The 19,804-nt window shown below is 32.8% G+C and overlaps 1 protein-coding gene across 10 annotated transcripts in view; it reads right to left on the reverse strand.

Moving 5' to 3' along the window:
• Positions 1 to 19,804, reverse strand: part of fnbp1b (formin binding protein 1b) — a 79,005-nt gene continuing 59,201 nt past the window's right edge. For 4 of the 10 annotated variants that reach the window (XM_016569023.1, XM_016569013.1, XM_016569021.1 and 1 more), the window contains exons 10-16: positions 9,811 to 9,825; positions 8,110 to 8,145; positions 5,798 to 5,907; positions 4,612 to 4,744; positions 4,389 to 4,516; positions 4,062 to 4,213; positions 2,874 to 3,052 (exon numbers count right to left, since the gene is read on the reverse strand). In XM_016569023.1, the coding sequence (XP_016424509.1) occupies positions 2,874 to 3,052; positions 4,062 to 4,213; positions 4,389 to 4,516; positions 4,612 to 4,744; positions 5,798 to 5,907; positions 8,110 to 8,145; positions 9,811 to 9,825 (753 nt within the window). Of the gene's footprint in view, positions 605 to 2,873; positions 3,053 to 4,061; positions 4,214 to 4,388; positions 4,517 to 4,611; positions 4,745 to 5,797; positions 5,908 to 8,109; positions 8,146 to 9,810; positions 9,826 to 19,804 lie in introns of those variants that run through there. The other 6 variants (XM_016569015.1, XM_016569014.1, XM_016569016.1 and 3 more) reach the window with 6 other exon arrangements.

The raw sequence follows: 19,804 nt of genomic DNA on the forward strand, positions 1-19,804 counted from the left end.
GCAGAATAGACTTCTTTCAAAACATTAAAAATCTTAATTGTTCCAAACTTTTGACCAGTAGTGTACATCATCTTTAGAGCATCAAGCTATATATAACAGGAATATGGATGGAACGCAGCACTGTCGTGGTACCGCAAATTCAGCTCCTTTAACAGACCACATTCCCAGGGTTTTAGTTCGAGGAAAGGTGAGGAAATTTGAAACAAGACGGTTAAAGACAAACACACATACATACACTCACTCGCACAGGCTGAAAGAAAGTTTAGCGCCATTCAGCAGCGATGAAGCAAATGATTTTAAAAAGCAAAATGATATATGCAGCTCATATTCACCTCATTATAAAATAACAGACAGGTAATAAATCTAAATGCCATAATATTTCTCTGATTCACTGATAAAGTTCCTCTCTACAGCCGGAGAATTTAGGCCGAGAGGTCTCTATAGCCTCTTCCTCTCGCTTCTTTCACTGTTCCTCTCTTTGTTTTGTGTCTGTCTCTCATCTGTCTCACTCTAGGGCGGTTCATGAAGGGTAGGCTGTAGTTTTCCTCACATGTGGCTGCTGTTTGCCCTGCACCACTGAGTCCTCCTTCCATACTTTACGAATCTGCAGTCATACAAACAAACAAACAAACATATGAAAAACAAAAGAAAAAACATGTTAGACTTGGTGAAAGTGATGGATTCATGGCCGCTATTAAAAGGCTTTTCACACTATACTTAACCCTGGGTTATCTTATTTTTATTTTTAAGTAATTTCCTTACGCCAGTGTTGTTTCCGTATTATTTATATACTATTGTAGTATTTATTAATATTTCGAATTAGCTGTTATTTTTCATTTTAATTTTAAAGTTATGTGCTTTTGTCATTTTTATTAGTTTTTGTTTTCTTTAAATATTTTTTATTTTTATTTCGGTTTTTAGTTTTAGAATTTTTTTGTTTTAGTGACTTATTTTATTTCAGTTAGTTGTCAAGGCAACATTTAAATTTTGTTTGATTTTTTAAAAAAGTTTTTTACATTTAAGTTTGTCATCTAATATATATTTTATTTTATTTCAGCTTTATTCCAATTCACAAAAAAGATTTTTAATAGTTTTACTTTTAATAACTACAAAGCTCCACACATAACATGAGGGGGAAAAAAAAGAAATTTTTCCCATAATTTAATAATTTGTTCCCATGATATATTAATTAGTTCCCTTGTTTTAGGTAAATAATGGCCACTATTTAAATAAATTGAAACAATGTACAACATGACCACAATTTAACTAAACAAGGGAACAAATGAATAAGCCCTGAGAACAATGTCTACTACATATACAGTAGTTACTGTATATGCTATATACTACAGTGCCAAATGTACACAGCAATTAACCCATGATAAACGAACAGTGTGAAACATGGAACAAGATAATCCAGGGTTAAAAAACAACTATGATAACAAGTGTGAAAAGCCAATTTGAATGCATCCCTAAACACACACATATGACATATATGCTCATATGAGCTGTACACTTACAAAATAAACTGGAAAATGACAATATAAACACATTGGATTGTTTGTAGCATGATTTATAATATGCATGATTTGTTGGCAAGAGTAATTCAGTGTTCTTGGTTGAATTCAAGAACAAATGTGACCTGAAATGCACTCAAACATGCATTTATGCCGTGAAAAACTGCCAAAAACTCACTCAAACAGTCAGAGGACTCACACTAAGTTTAGTGTTTTCAGCAATCAAGATCTGCATGTAGGTTATCTCTCTGTTGGTTTGTGAAGCAGATTGGGTTTTGTGTGTGTGTGTGCATGTCATTTTGCAGACAATTCTAACTTAAAGGTGGCATAAGTAGGTTAATGCATGTCTAAAATGAAATAAAAGTCAGACTCCAACACTTCATTCAGAGGAAATCACACTTGTGCAGTATTAAACAGTTTTAAATGTCAAACGCAATTCATTCTAGATCTCTTCAAACACACGGTTAACGCACTCAACTAGAACTCCGTCTCACCCTCAGAAAGAAAAACCCTTCTCCAGGAAAACACATCTGTGAGGAAACATTCAGAAAAGATTAATATTCACGTCATATTTCATCTAAAATGGCATTTAAGCTCTTAGGAATAAAGATCAGGAGCACCAAACATGATTGTGTGGATGTGATGCATACTATGCAATCAGGATTTATGAATACATACTGTGCTTTTACTCATTTATATTATGTTTTCGTAAACGTCTATGTATCATATGTTTTTTCCAAGGTTATTTCTTCTTTTTAAGACTATCAATATCAACTACAAGTATTGAGATTGAACACAATGTGAAGAAATAATACAGCTAAAGATCCAAAAAGGCAGTCTCTGCCTAACACGTATTAGCAAGTGACGTGCTTTTCACAAATATATTTTGTGAAAAGGAAATTATACTTTTTTAGGCTACTTGTAAACTGTTTATTATTACTAGGGCTTGACTAGTGGTTATAAAAAATTGTTTTTTGGGGAAAAACACTAGCCTAATTTGACCTTCAGTTCATTTGCATATGAAAAACTTGCATGTATCTCTTTATATATGTGTGTGTGTTGCATTTTTGCCTGTACATTTAGTCGGAGTGATCTAACATGCACTGTTAATCAATATGACAAGATACTACCGCCATATTAAACTATGGAGGGCTAATATCTAAAACCGTCATGTGCTAAGTCATATACAATCATTTAGTCCTTCAGTTTCAGAAAAAAAAGTGTCCGCTTAACCAAAAACAGTCTAAAAAGTCAAATTGTTGGCTTGGAGAAGGTCAGGATCACACACACCCCCTAGACGTCTCCTTTAGTGTTCATACACAAACACACTTCTGAGATCGCAGGACCTAAAGCTTTGGGTCATATGTAGGTTATGGCACCTTTGGCGTTGGAGTCCAGAAAGACCTCGACGTAGGATGTGGGGACGTAACCCTCCTCTTCCTCGTTTCTTCTAACACGCGTCCATCCGTCACCTTTGTCTTCCTCTATTACATACAAGAGCTCACCCTCCACTACTGAGATGGTGCCTTCATTAGCACCTACAGAGAAAATTGGAAGAAAAGCAATCAATCCATAAATAAAATATGTATATACACTACCATTTAAAAGTTTGGGGTCAGTAAGATTATTTAATGTTTTTGAAAGAAGTCTCTTCTGCTGAGCAAGCCTGCTTTTAATTGATCAAAAATACAGTAAAAACAGTAATATTGTGAAATATTATTACAATTCAAAATAAGCGTTTTCTATTCAAATATATCTAAAAATGCAATTTATTCCTGTGATGCAATGCTGAATTTTCAGCATCATTATTCCAGTCTTCAGTGTGACATGATCTTTCAGAAATCATTCTAATATGCTGATTTGCTGCTCAAGAAACATCTTATTATTATTATTAATGTTGAAAACGGTTGTGCTGCTTCATATTTTTGTGGAAACGATGATACTTTTTTCAGAATAATTTGATGAATAGAAAGTTCAGCATTTATTTGAAACAGAAATCTTTAGTAATATTATATTATAAATGTTTTTACTGTCACTTTTGATCAATTTAATGTGTCCATGATGAATAAAAGTAAAAAAATAAAAAATAAATTTCTGGCCTCAGTAAGGTAACACCTACAATAAGCTTCCATTAGTTAGCATGAGTTAATGAATTAACTAGCTTTTACTAACAATGAACATTTCAGCATTTATTAGTCTTTGTTAATGTTAGTTAACAAAAATTTCATAAATTAATAGATACATTAATAAAAGTTCAAATTAACTCAAATTAAATGCTTAAGTATTTTTCATGGCTATTTCATGTTAACTAACGTAGTTAACAGATGTTAACAAACGGAATCTTATTGTAAAGTGTTACCATATATACTAACATATACATATATGAAGAAACCACTTTTTTGAGGTTTTATTACTTAGGATGCTGTCTTAGCAGGTACTTCTATATGCATTTGACAACAGACAGTGAGGCAGCTCACTAGGGTTTGAAACAGAGCCCACATTTTTGCTGTAAATGTTTGTTTAATTATGCATTTATACAAGAAATACCTTCAAACGGGTAGAGGGCTTTGCAGGTGCCGATGGTCGGTAGCATTTCTTCATCTGCGTCATCAAATTCATCTCCAGACTCTGCTGTTTCAGGTTGGACTTTACTCTGGACCTCAGAACTCGGTTCCTCTGTATAACTGCCATCCGGACTGCTCCATCACACACACGCACACACACACACACGTACACAATAACTATAGCAACTGTTTGCAAAGCACTGTGGCAGTAAAGTGACTGTAAATTCAGTGTGTATGAATATGTTAATATTAACAATAATAATATTCTTATTTGATAGATTTGTGTGTGTGTGTGTGTGTGAGTGTGTACCTCTCTCTATCCTGTGCGCAGTTGTTGTTGGTGGGTGGTGTGCTGTTTTGGGTCTCGTATAGAACACTCGTCCTCTTCGGAGGGTCACTCTTTACCGGCATCCTTCCTTCGACCTCCGCTAACCAGCCCTAAAGCACACACACACACACACACACTCATTTCCACTGAACTGAACTACTCATCCAGGCCTGTGCTGTATTTGGAGATGTTAAATGACACACACCTCAAATTTCTGTGCCTCCGCCTGCAGTTTCTCAATGTTGTGGGCGATCTCTGCTAACCGAGGGTCCACGCTGTTGGGATCCCCCATCTGTGGGTTCTTTACATACACTTCCTTCATTTTAGTCAAAGCATCTCTACAGAGAAAAAGTACACATACATATATTTGCTGACTAAATCCAATAAAAACCTGACCTAGTCAAAATTTTCAAAAAGGATTATGTAGAGCATTTCTACAGAAATTTCATAATCGGAATCAGAAAATCAGAATCAAATAAAATCTTAAAGGATTCTTGATTTTTACATTATATTCTTGAGTCCTACTGAATATTGTATATCTTTTTCAAAACTAATTTCATACTGTATTGAATAATGTTGTGCTGCTGGAAAGTTAAAGATGGCTAAAGTTATAAAGGTTTTAAAATACTAAAAGATTTTATTTAAATTTGATTTCCTTTTCCCTTTGCAATCCTAGAAATGCTGGGAACCATGTGTTCTCAAAAAAATGTTGGAATCCTGAAAGAAAATTCCCAGGTATACCTTTGGATTTCTTTACAAATTATGACAGAAATTCCAATCAGATTCCTTAAGGATTTTGTTTATATAAACATTAATTATACATGCAATTTTTTTGAAATATGAATATTAAACATTATACAATTAAAAGGGTAAAAAACAAGAAAGAAAAACAAAAAAAAACTATAAAAGAAAAAGAACTATATAAATAAATTAATTAATTATGTAAATAAATAAATAAATATGTATGCAAATAAATAAGCATGTAAATAAATAAATAACAATTAAATAAATAAATTTGTTAATAAATTATGTAACTAATAAATGTTGCAAATGTATGAAAATGAATAAATAAGCAGATAAGCAGTAAATAAATAAGAATAAGCAGTAAATAAATACAACAAGTAAGTAAATAAAAAATAAAATAAAACAAAAAGTAAGAAAGTAATTGGTGGGTAGGAGTAATGTAAAAATCTGAAAAAGTGTACAATCTGCTATAAAAATATCAAATAATACTTTGTAAAATAAGTTGACAAACTATTAAAGTCTTTATATATTTCTTTTTCAAAGAGTCTTTATTATTGTCTATATATCCACTGGGATTTTTGACTAGTGTATGGCAGGATATATGAGTTTGTGTTTCTATTTGTGTGTGTTTGTCCATGTCTGTGTACCTCTGGTCCATCTCTTTCTGTACGTCTTTATTGATGTCGTCGATCTTCGCCTGAAGCTTCTTCCTTCTCTGCTCTGGAGGAAGATGACTGAAGTCCTCAGGATTCGAACCCTGAGAGGAGACAGAGAGGAGGACAGACAACCAGTGAGTATCTGCACCTTAAAAACTGGCACTGTCCTGTTAGAATCTGCAAATATATAAACAAATATGCATATGCATAAATGAGGCGGGTCAAACCAGGACACATTCAATCACATCAATGGACTATTAAAGAATCTTCTGTTCCTGTCATCTGGTTGGCTAGCTGCCTTTGGAAAGCAGCCAATCAGCTTTCAAATCAAGTGTTTATCAAAGGCAAACCAGATGAGCTAATTAACCTATTCAGTCCAATGCCAACAACAACACTGATTAAACAGTTCTCATAAAAGAACCTCTTATCTTGCTGGCTCATCTTTGAAATCTGATTCTGGTTGAGCTGAGAGATTTGGTTTGCATCTGTCCTTATGTGCCCTCTTTCTATCTCGCTCTAATATCCTGTTCCTGTCTACATTAATGTATCGATCCTCTGAACACTCCAGCCACTGCTTTTTCCACATTAGTTCTCTCTGGCATGCAGTATTTGCCACAATGATTTCAACCACATGGTGGAGTTGAAGAGCCGTGAATTTGGGGAGGTTAAACCTGCTGCAATGATTTTTAACCCTATGAAGCCTACTGTATCATATGTGATAGGCACATTTAAGGCCTCCAAATAATCAACATGATTAAAACTTTGCTAAAAAAAAAAAAAACACAATCTACTACATGCTTTCTGTGGTCTGATCGATACTTTTTCAGCAAGTAAAAGGCCTCTTAGGCAAGGCAAGGCAAGTTTATTTGTATAGCACATTTCATACACAATGGTAATTCAAAGTGCTTTACATAAAAGAAAAGAAAAAAAATAATCACAACAATAAAACAAGGAATTTAAAAACTTTGAAAATGATTTAAAAAAAATCATTTTTCTTAGTATAAATTAGGTCATGGTACATGTCTTTTTGCTGTGAAATCTTAGTAAACGTGTGAATAACTTTTATATTGTTAATAATATTTCAAGATGAACACTTACTGGACTGAAGCAACTTATTTTTGCTTAATTATCCATATGTAATTTTTTAGAAAAATCATGTTCAAATGTATCAAATATTATTTATCAGGCTTTTGAGGAAAGTTTATTTGTTCATCTCTCAATCATCATTGTATCTTATTCATTCACAGCATTTCTATAATTCGAGTTTGGACTGAATAGGTGGACGGCTGTATCTTTCTACAGTCCTGCCCACAGGTCAATGCAAGCATCTCACTAAAAGGTCAAAGGTCACAAAGCAGGCACAGCGACCTTACCCCTTCTTCCACATCTCCATACTGTCATGCAACAATAAACAACCAGATTTTTCTGAGCATGCATTGCACTGTCACTCAAAATACAGTTAAATAAAACCACAAAATCATTGCAGGCAAATGTTGAAAAGTAATAATCAAGATCTACACAAGCACAATATACATGCTAAACTCACTGTTGTACTCACCGTCTTCACAAACAAAGACAAATTGTTAAAATAAAATGTTAATTATGTAACATTCTGATTATTTACAAATAAAAATAGATCTAAAAAAAATAAAAATCTCAGAAATTAACTCAAAGAAATTATATGGATCAAATACGCATATCTATAAACAGATTTATGTTTAAATATAACCAAACATTACCTACAATGTAATAGTCAACTATAAATCACACTACACCATCAGTGTTTCAATAATCACATGTAAAAAGTTTTGGACGGGGCTAAAATAGCAAGACACTCTGTGATTGGTTAAGATATTTTATCTATTCTAATCACTGATAATTATTAATAACACTTTATTTATATTATTTTTCACCCTCATGTCATTCAAAACCAATTTGACTTAATTTCTACAGTGAAACATGAAAGAAGATATTTAGCAAAATGTACATGCTGCTCTTTTCCATAATGAAAGTGAAAAGTTAAACCAAGCATCTCCTTTTGTGTTCCACAGAAAAAAAATCAAGCCAGAGATTTAGGATGACATAAAATAAAGACTATATATTAATTCTGCATGTGAACTATCCCTTTAACTTACACTATAACATCAACAGATTCTCTAAACTACATTCAAAATGATCGCATTTCAGCATATTATGCCACACATCTGGTTAGGGATCAAATTAATCAAATTGTTTGAAATACATAAAGACCGAATCATGGACAGATAAACAAACACAGGGACAAAAAACGGGTTTCAGATCACCTCAATAAGGTTCCGCACGTGGGCATTGAGTGAGAGCTACAGAGGGACAGTCACCATGGCAACAAGACGAAACAAAACAGACATCAACAAAAAGATAAATCAGACAACATGGTTTTGAACTTAAATAGACACAAAGGTCAAATTATATAACAAAACAATACCAAAAGTGTTGTTAAAGGGATAGTTCACCCAAAAATGAAAATGTGCTGTTAATTTACTCAGCAACTTTTTTTGTGAGTAGAACAGTAAAAATGATTTTCAGCTGAAACCGTGGTCCTTGTTGATTCATAAAATGCAAATCAGCAGCTACCAGCACTTTAAGAGTCAAAAAAGCATTTACAGGCTAGACCAAGTTAATTCCCGTGGCTCCTGACGATATATTGAGGTCTTATGAAGCGAAACGAACGGTCTGTGCAAGAAGCTGAACATTATTTACAACATTATTACCTGTAATCCAGAGCCTCAGGCAAATGGGGGAAATATGATTATTTTCCACAAACTGGTTCTTTCAGTTTGTTTCAATGAACTGGTTCAAATAACTCATTCACCAGTTGTTTACGTAATCACACAATGTCACATTATTAAAGCACCCAATAATGATGTGATACGAGAATGTTTTACATGTCTAAAGCATATCAAGTGCATAAACTAGTCTTAAAGGGGTCATATGATGCGATTTCAAGTTTTCCTTTCTCTTTGGTGTGTTACAAGCTGTTTGTGAATAGATAAGATCCTTAAAGTTGCAAAGACTAAAGTCTCAAACCCAAAGAGATATTCTTTATAAAAGTTAAAGGTGCAATAGGTGATTTTGTCTTCAGAAATTTTTTTTTAGTTATGCTGGTTGAAAGTCTTTTTACATCAAGATAGCAATCATTATGTTAAGTGGTTTAAATGTATTTATCTGTATTTATATATTCTGTGGAAGGCGTAGGACCAAGAAATGTTCGTCCAATCAAAACGTCTGTGAGTGTATATGCGTTCAGGGGTGTGGCTTTGGACGGCGATTGCAGGGAGGGTGGGACGTTCGCTTTCAGTGCTATCAGGCTAAAGTTAGCATTTTCCAAGATCTCCTACTTCAATTCTTTTTAATAACATCATATGACCCCTTTAAAATGTTTTATATAAACAATGAACAAGCATTTCACCCCTTCATTCAAGTGCTCGGTTCACTCATATGCATATCACCAGCTCATCGATCTTTGGTCAGAGTCTGAACTGTTTCCTCAATTCAGTGACTGCTGGAGGAACTGGAGCACTGAATGAGTTGGCAAAACCAGTATCATTGGATCATATATGCTGGTATTTTAGTGACTGTCCGGCAATGTTCAGTTTCTTGCACAGACCGATTGTTTCTCTTCATAAGACCTCAATATAAAGTATGCAGCCACAGGTATTCATTTTGTGTTCTTTGATATGCTTTTTTTATTATCACAAATGGGCAGCCGCTGACTTGCATTTTATGAATCACCAAGGACCAAACATGGTTTGAGCTCTTCTCAAGAAAAAAAGGCATATTGGATTACCTGAGGGTGATTAAATTAACAGCAAATTAAAATTTTTGGGTGAACTATCCCTGTAAACAAAAATATCCATAAGGGTTGAACACAAAGGAACAAAGTGATGTTAAAGGACCATGTGTTACTACAGCGACGGACATGCTACGGTCATGCCGCTACGACATGCTACTGAGATCATGCTTACCAGCTTTAAAGAGAGCTTCTCACGGACGAAAAGAGAGAGCAATCGAGGGAATGAACCGAGAGAAGAGAGAAAACATCAGAGGGAGCAACATCAGACCGCTGTACACGTCATACACACACATGCAGGTGTGATCATGCCTTATGATGTCATTGATGAAGCCCACTACATCATAGTTCACATTTGGCTGGCCGGCAGTATTTTGTGCTCCGTCATGAGACAGATTTCTGCTGGCAGAGCCATGGGAAATTGAGTTGAATTGAGTCTCACTTTGGCACTTGAACGGGGAAAATGTCACATTAGCGGAAGTACAGGCCTTCTATGTGCATTTATACTCCAGAACCTTTAAATATTCCAGAATGTTCTAAACATTTAAAGGGACAGTCCACTAAAAAAATGAAAATTCTGTCATCATTTACTCACCCTCAAGTCATTCAAGACCTGTTTGCATTTCTTTCTTCTGCTGAACACAAAAGAAAATATTTTAAAGAATGTTGGTGACAAAATGGTTTCAGTTCTTATTGACTTTGATAGCGTGGACAAAAACACTATGGGAGTCAATGGGAACCAAAACTGTTTGTTTACCAACATTCTTCAGAGAACTGCATACAGGTTTGGAATGACATGACAAAATGTTCATTTTGGGTTGACAGTTCCTTAAGTTGATAAATTCAATATTGTAATATTGCAATTTTTAGTAATATTGTACCCTAATGATGCAACAATGTTCAACAAACCCGCTTTACTGCTGTAGTTTGATGCATTTGCATACAAGGAGAAAAAATAGGATGTAATTAGATTTTATCCATTAGGAATTGACTGGCATTTCTTTTTTGATGCAGTGAACTTCAGCAGGTACCAATGAACCAATTACACATAATGTTACAGGGTCACATGAGGATGACATCATCAGTCCTAAAGCAATGGTCAGCCAATAAACAGAACACGTCAGGAATGGGTGTACAAGAGAGAAGACAGAGGGAATAGAAAGAGAAACAAAAATGAAAATATTCTCAATAAATGGGCTTGTTTTTGAGGCAGTCATCACACCAGAGAGGATTCTGGGTAATCATACCTGAGTAAGGATCTCAAAACAATGCAATTAATGGAGAAAAAGTAGTAAAGTGTGGTAAAATGTGAAGTAAACAGCTAGTTTTGACCGAACACCTGACATTACTAAATGATTATTTTAATCATGAGAGATTAATAAGAGATTATCTAAACAAAAAACATGACATAAAATGAGACATAAATAACTATGCAAATAAAATAAAATTTTAATATATAATTTTAAAAACAAAATATTAAAAATAAAAATGAAATGTAAAGATATATTTAAAAATAAAGTATGATTATACAAAATATAGCATATAGAATTTTAAAAAATTAACATGAATTAAAATATGCAAAATGCATGAAAAATAGGAAGTATATTTATTTATATATTTATTTTGTACACCTTGGAATAAAGCATGATTATCATGCAAAAAATATAATTTCATTAAAAAAACGTGAGATAAAAAACATGTATATAAATAATTATGCAAATAAAAAACACAAAATATAAAAACAAAATAATAAAAATTAATTAAAATATAAAAATATAAAAACAGATAGTTTGTTTATTTATTTATTAATTAATTTATTGACTGCACTTTGAAATAAGGCATGCTGATTATGAAAAAAATAGTATTTAGTACTCTAATTTTAATGAAGCTGTGAGAGCAACAACCTCCCTATTTCTGTGAAGACATACACTATTGTCTGGACTTCTTCATATTTTAGGGTGCTCAAACTATGAAGCTTTTTGTTGTGGTTTTGACAAATATATTTTGACAAATGCGTAAACGCACTGACAGAGGACGTACAATTCAATGTTCTCGAACTCATGAATGTGCCAACAGAATGTAGAATTCAATGTGTTTATAACGGACATAGATAGCGAACACAGACGGGATTGTTTGTGTGAACGTGATGTACATAGAGATAAACATCCAATATATCAAAAGCAGCAAAATGACACCAAAAGGGGTGAATTCTGAACATATCTTTATGTTTGATAAAGTGTTACGAGCAGCGGAAAGGTCAAAGATGATGCACAAGGCTCGCATTCAGAAGTCGCACTCGTGACACTTTGAGAATTAACCCCTCCCACACAAGCTGATTTGCAGCCATAGCACAGGGGGCAGAGCCAGGCTGCTGGGGTTGCACATGGGAGGTGGGGCAAAAGCCAGAAGAGCCAATAAGGGAGTCAGTTAATGATGATGTAACGTTTCTCAATTACAAATGGATTTTAATACCGAATATCAGACATTAACCTCATTCAAGGGATGAATTCAAAGAGATACAAATTAATGAAGAAATTCGAATTTTTGAACAGTATCACATTAATTTAAAAAAATGAGGTTAAGTCTGTTAAATATATTTACTCTATTTCAGCTATCATTCAAGCACCCACACAACTCTGTTTTAATAATAATTCACACATAACTATACAAACACACACTCATGCACACCCCATCACTCAACAAACACACTTTTATACATAAATATACACTCAAAACATTTTTACACTAGGATAAACACACATACACACTTTCTGCATCAATAGACCTGCAAACATATACAATTCAAACACACACACACACACCTAACTGACTATCAGGCACCAAAACACACTAACAGACACACTGATATTAATCTTTAAGATGTTCTCTGATTATTATAGTCTTACATAATAAATAAGTGACATGTTATAGTGTATAAATTATAGTCTAGTAGCGTAGCCAGCAAAAATAACATACAAATTACATACAAATCCAACTTCTTCAACAAAAACGCTCTAAAACACACTACCATTGAAAATTTTGAAATCAGTAGTCTCTAGGTAAGTATCTAATTCTCACCAAGGCTGCATTTACTTCATTAAAAATACAGCAAAAACAGTAATATTGTGAAATATTATTACAACTTAAAATAACTTTTCTTATTTGAATATGTTAAAATATGCGATGCAAAGCTGAATTTTCAGCATCATTACTCCAGTCTTCAGTGTCACATGATCCTTCAGAAATCAGTATAATATGCTGATTTAATGTTTAAGAAACATTTATTATCAATGTTGAAAACAGTTGTGCTGCTTAACCATTTTTTAGGATTCTCTGATGAATACAAAGTTCAAAAGAGCAGCATTTATCCAAAATAGAAAACTTTTGTAACGTTATAAAGATATTTACTATCACTTTTAATCAATTTAATGCGTCCTTGCTGAATATAAGCCTTAATTTTATACCGACCTCAAATTTTTGGAAGAGTAGTGTAGATCAAATCATGTAAACCATAAACACATATATTATAAACAAGCCAGGACCACAAATGGAGAGAATGAAAGTGTCAAAGACCTTCACATGTTCAAGTTTGTTCCTCTATTTTTAAACATTTGTGTCTATAACATCCTTTCTTTCTTCAGCGGTGACCTGATTCATGCCGCTAGCATTACTGTTGAGTCGGTATATGTTAAAGATGTGGACAATACGCTTCAGCATGATGAACCTACCCGTGAACTTCCGATCAAAAATAGGAAATGATAAATCAGTTTTTTTGTTTACTGACCATCAATCCTTGTGAAGCTGAGAGGAATATCAGTGCTGTTTGAAAAGATAAAAAATATCTGAGATTTGCACAGGGACATGGGAAAGCGGGATTTGCTCCGTTATCTGCTGTGTTTTGCGTCTGTTATCTAACAAAGTCATTCAAAAGTCTGAATCTCTGCTTGCACACGCGGAAACACGCGGACGGCCTTCCTGAGGGGAAGGTGAATCTGGGCTGACTTTATCAGAAAGTAGCATGTCAGCGTGTGTGTAAATAGAAGACATTGTTTCTGAGTGTTTGTGTGCGTGTAATCGCATTACTCAGGACAAACCTTTATGTTTGAGCACCCGTTTTTATTTGATCTGTCACCACAGGGTGCCTTCGACTGGCGCCCCTGTGTGTTGAGTGCATAATTGTGTTTGCACGTATCTGAAAACGTGAGACAGTGAACAGTGATGTTTAAACGCAAACAACGAAACATAAGAAAGAGAGAGAGAGAGACACAGACTGACAGAGAGAGAGAAAGAGAGACGGCTGAGTGAGGTGGAGGACAAAGGAGACGAAAGATATAAACAATTCCACTGCTGCTTCCAGAATCATGACATCATCGCCTGCGGACTCTGAGTCACACTATGACATCATCGCTTCAGAAGCTAATGCTGCCTTCAAGTCCTTCTAAGTCAATATTTAGTCATGTGTGGTCACATTTTGGTATGAAAAACATTTCAGTTTCATATTTCATTCACACATTTCCACAAAGACAGGAAGAGTTTTTTTTAGCACTAGTGCAACAAAATAAAGGGCAAGGAATAATATAATTTAATTTAGCATAATTGAATATAATACAATATTCAAATTTAAGTTTTTTTTTTGTTTTTGTAAAAGGACAATTGTTGTCTAAAATGCTTGCAGTTTTTTTATTTTTTTCATTAATTAAAACTACATTGAAATGAAATAACATAAATATTAGACGGAAAAGACAAACTTAAAAATTGTAAACAAAAATATTGCCCGAGCAACTAACTGAAATAATAAGTACTAAAATTACTAAACCTAAAAGTGAAATGAAATCAATTAAAGCTAAATAAAAATATAAAAAAAACAATAAAAATGACAAAAGCATATAACAAAATTACTAAAACTTAAAAAAAAAGTAAAAATTTAAATTGAAAATGTAACTATAAAAACTAATTAAAAATATAAAATTACAAAGCCTAAAACTGAAATAAATTAAAGCTAAATAAAAAGAAATAATAAAAAATTTATAAAAATGACAAAAGCACATAACAAAATTACTAAGACTTAAAATATAAAACAATAAATTAAATAATTTAAATATATAAAAATAAAAAAGTACAAATTGAAATTGAAAATATAAAATCTAATTCAAAATATTAATACTAATAATATTAAAATAACACTGATTGTGGCAGAGATTCTTGGTAATAAAAAAAATGCAAATTGTACACATATAAATACCAAATTTATTCAAACTCTATTTTTTAAGGTTCTTAAGAAAAAACTCAAAAAAGAATTTCCCTGATTAGAATATTTCATTATAGAGGGACACTAAAAAGTCTAGAAGGCGAGCACAAAATTTAGTTAAATTCTGGAAAATGTAGTTATTAACAGTATTAAAAATGAATAAATATAAATAAATATCATCGATATATCTATAATATTATAGATATATAATAAATAAATGTAAAATAAAACATAAAAATTAACAATATAACCACTGTATTCTATCCATTAAAACCAGAATTATTGCTAAATAAATAACATAAAATAAAGAAATAAATTAATAAAATATTTTTTTTCTTTTGAAATCATTTTAAGGCACAGAAAAATTCCTCTGACTGAAGAATCACCCAAATATGATATGATTCAATCATGACTTAAATGCAGCATTAGTCACATTATGACATTAATTGTTTTATATTTAGATTATGATGCAAAAAACACCTTAAAATGATCATTCGACTCCTTTTTTCTGAATGGAAACGTACACTGACATGAGAGTACAGGTGACGACAGGCACAGAGCGGCACACGTGCACCCACACACTTACTTTAACACACGCACGTGGAAGACGTGGAACCTCAGCATGCACGGATACTTACCACAAGAGAAATAAGGACCCAAAAATGAAACCAATTAATCAATTAATCAATTAAAAGAACAAAGGAGAACGCAAACTAAAACGGAACGTAAAAGAAACGGCAACTGAAAGAAACACGCTGCAGCTGTGGTGTTATTAACCCTGTGAGCGAGAGAGTTAGTGCGTTAAACTCTGTTCCGTACATCAGGGGTCACATGCAGGGGTCAAATCACCGCAGAACCATTTCAAGGGACGGATCACCCAAAAATAAACATCACGTCAATGACTGTCGTTCTTCCGTGGAACTCAAACAGGGATGCTTATGCTGCTTTTTCAATGTAATTGAAGCGGATAGGGACCATGGGCATTCATGAGCTTCAAAAATGACTAAAAGCACTGTAAAAGTAGTACATATGACTAGATTCCAAGCCAAACAATAGCTTTGTGCGAAAAAAAAGACCTAAGTCATTATTCACTGATGATCTGTCACTGAGAATTCACCTATGTGTCAATTAAATTCAATTTTAAGTACTTTATTGGCAGGATTGAGTTTGCATACAATATTGGCAAAGCATTAATCACAAAACAACACTGTAAAAAAAGATTGCTGTGATTATCACAACTTAAAATTCATCATTAAAATAAGGAATAAAGTTTCAATTTAAAGACGTATGCTTGACTTAAAATTATAAGTTTAGTTAACTTTAGTTTAGATTAATGCAGTTAAAAATTAATCTCAACAAAAAAATTTACATTTTAAGTTGTTTTAAATTTTAAGAACATTTTTACAGTGAAAAAACAATAAAAATAGTATTTAAACAAGGTGCTAAGTAATTAAACAAAATTATATACACACACACATATGTATAATAGATATTCAGCTATACTTATATTTTTGAAGAAAAACATTTAAAATAAATGAAAAAAAAAATATATATATATAGTCATACATTATGAAGAAATAAATAAATAAAATAAATAAGGAAATTCATTTATTTATTTTGTTTAAAATTTTATAAATAAAATAAATAGAAATTAGTTTTAAAATTGAGCACTTTATGAAGAAAAAATAAATACAATTAAATAAAAATAAGATTAAAAATGTGTGTGTATAGAATAGTCATTTATCAATACATTATGAAGAAAAATTATAAATAAATAAAATAAAAATAAGATTAAAAATTCAATACATTGTGAATAAAAAATGCTGCAATATATGCATACGGACGGTCTTAAATATTGATCAAAGCAGTAGTTTCTGAGGGTGTGCAGCTGAAAAATCAATTTTGCTGCAATTGATGAGTAACTGTCTTCTACCAGTAACATCTTTTCTGAAGAACTGTAAAACTCTGGCAGTCTGTCAAATTATTTCTTGCCTTTTTGTCCCTTTTTGAAGTTCGACAGCCATAGTCACCATCCACTTTCATTGTATTGCAAAACAGCTGCATAAATATTCCTTTTCTGTTTTCGTGTTCCATGAAAGAAAGTCAATCAGTGAGGGTGAGTAAATGATGGCAGCGTTTTCATTTCTGGCTGAACTGTCCCTTTAACAAACGTTGCATGCACAGCACACACACACACACACACACACACACACTCCTCTAATGCACAAAGACTAAATTCAGGTCAACCATTTGCTCTTTTTCTCTCTCTCTTTCACTTTCTTATTAGCGAGCTCCCAAAAGCGTAATGGAGAAATTAATGAACGTGCGTTCTGGGAGAGCTCACATTAACGGTTCAGTTCCCAACAGACTAGACAACCTGCTAAAACATCACAGACAAAATCTGCCCTTTATGCATTAGGAAAAAACCGAGATAAGTGTGCCGAATACCACAGGAAATCAAAATGATGTGTGCAATAATGCATTTACAATGGAAGTCCATGGAACAATTGCATAACCAGGAAGGGTCCTACCACTACAAGGAAAATTGACACAACTCAAATAACATATTTTGTAAAAATAATAATAATAAATAAATAATTGCTTCAGCATAAATATGAGCTGCACATTTTTGCTTTTAAACCTCCCAGAAAGTCTTGCCCTATTTTAGTATTATTTATATACTTTGCTATATATATATTAATATTTTGAATCAGCTTTTATTTTTATATTTTCATTTTAATTTTTGTTTAATTTTTTACAAATTGTATGTGCTATTGTCATTTTAATTGGTAATTAAAATAGCTAAATCTATAAAAAAGTTACTTAGTTAAAATAATTAATAATAAGAAGAAGAAAAGTAATAATAAATAAATAAATAACAAGCATAAATTCCTGATTTTTTGGGCATTGCTATTTACGCTTTAATTTTTTTATTATGTTTTAGTTTTAGTAATTTAAGTACGTCAACCTGTTTTATTTCAGTTAGTTGCCAAGCTATTTTTTATATATATCGAATATTTATATTCTGCTTTATTTTACTTAACAAAAATGATTTTTAATATTTCAGATCTACTTAACAATTCTATTGACTTCCCATGTAAGAGCAATTCTCCTTGTTTTTCCAAAGTTGAGCTGATTTCCTGTGGTAATCGACAGCATGTCACAGATGCTCCCAACAGAGCTTAACTCGTATTGAACCCAGAGGATTGCTATAATCTTCACCATCATACATAAACACAAGAACGATTCCAACTTCTAACCCTGTAGAACATTCTCAGGCCTAAACACCATTAATCAGATACAGTTGTGCGTGAGATGTGTGAGCGTTTAGCGTTTAGATGACTGTATTATTGTATAGAGTTTCTAAGTAAAGTCTCGTAATAATGTTTTGTGTGACCACAAACAGACACGTTACACACACAAAACACACACGGGACAGACGTGAACTGACAAACACAGGCTATGATTGGAACAGCGTACTACATACTTCTATTACTTTTTAGGCAATATGTATACTATGCCCAATATGCAAATGGACTACTACTGTACATTTGCTAAAATGTGTATTATACAACAAAGCACACCATATGGAATATGATATCCCATAATGCAATCCGCTAAAATTACATTTCCAGAATATCAGTCGCAATATTACACAGACTGCCAAATGTTGCAACATATTTACACAAAACTGGACTAAAAATGCAAAATAACCATATTTATTTCTGATATTACAACTGGACGCCACTTGCCGAATTAAATATGATGTGATGAGATCATGTGACCACAATGTATGTATCGTAAAGTTTTGCATAAATTCAAATAAATATATGATGTATTTTATTATGTATTTAAGTATTTTCTGCTCACCAAGTCTTCATTTATCTGATCAAAAATACAGTAAAATCAGTAATATTGTGAAAAATTACTACAATTTAAAATAACTGTTTTCTATTTGAATATATTGTAAAATGTAATTTATTCCTGTGATCAAAGCTGAATTTTCAGCATCATTACGCCAGTCTTTAGTGTCACATGATTCTTCAGAAATCATTCTAATATACTGATTTGTTGCTCAAAACATTTATTATTATTATTAATGTTGAAAACAGTTGTGCTGCTTCAAAAATGTGTAATCTGAATGAATAGAAAGTTCAAAATAACATTAATTGTAAAACTTTTGTATTATAAATACCTTTACAGTCACTTAATCAATTTAATGCGTCCTTATTGAATAAAAGAATTAATAAAACAAATCTTACTGACCTGAAACTTTTGAACTATATATACTAAATAATTGTAAACAGTATACAGTATGTACTGTATAGTACGTACAGTATGTACAACTAGTTTTCCATTCCGCCCATAGCCACACAGACACACCTCATTAAATATGTATGACAGTGTTAATGCTCACATCCTGGTCCTGCGAGGTTAGGCGGGGTTTGGACTGAGCATGCTCAGTAAGAGCAGAGCCTTTGATACAAATGTCAAAGGTCACAAGAAGACAGAGGAAGACGAGGAAAAGGAAGAAGAATGTGGTTACCATGGGAACAGCAACGATGAGTGGCTGGAGAAGGAAGTTACTCTCGGTTTGAAAGGACAACACAGGAATAAAGGGTTTAGGGTTACGTTTCTCTGCGATGTCAAAGGTCAAAGGTGAGGCCTCTCGGGCCGGTGCATTAGTATGTTATCAGTGGAGCGTCAGGATGAACGTGGAACATTTGTATTTTCGTGCAGGTGAACAAAGGGAAGGGAAAGGAGAACGATGGCGGCAAAAGAATAACAGCATCTACAAGTACTACAATAAAACTACACATATACAAACAACCTACAAATGAAATTAAACAAGCATAAACTAAAACAAAACTCACAAACGCATGAAACAATCACTCTTATGAGCTTTCAGATCAGTCTGTGC

This window comes from Sinocyclocheilus rhinocerous, unplaced genomic scaffold (genome assembly GCF_001515625.1).
Source record: "Sinocyclocheilus rhinocerous isolate Xijiao unplaced genomic scaffold, SAMN03320098_v1.1 scaffold231, whole genome shotgun sequence".
Taxonomy (NCBI): Eukaryota; Metazoa; Chordata; class Actinopteri; order Cypriniformes; family Cyprinidae; genus Sinocyclocheilus; species Sinocyclocheilus rhinocerous.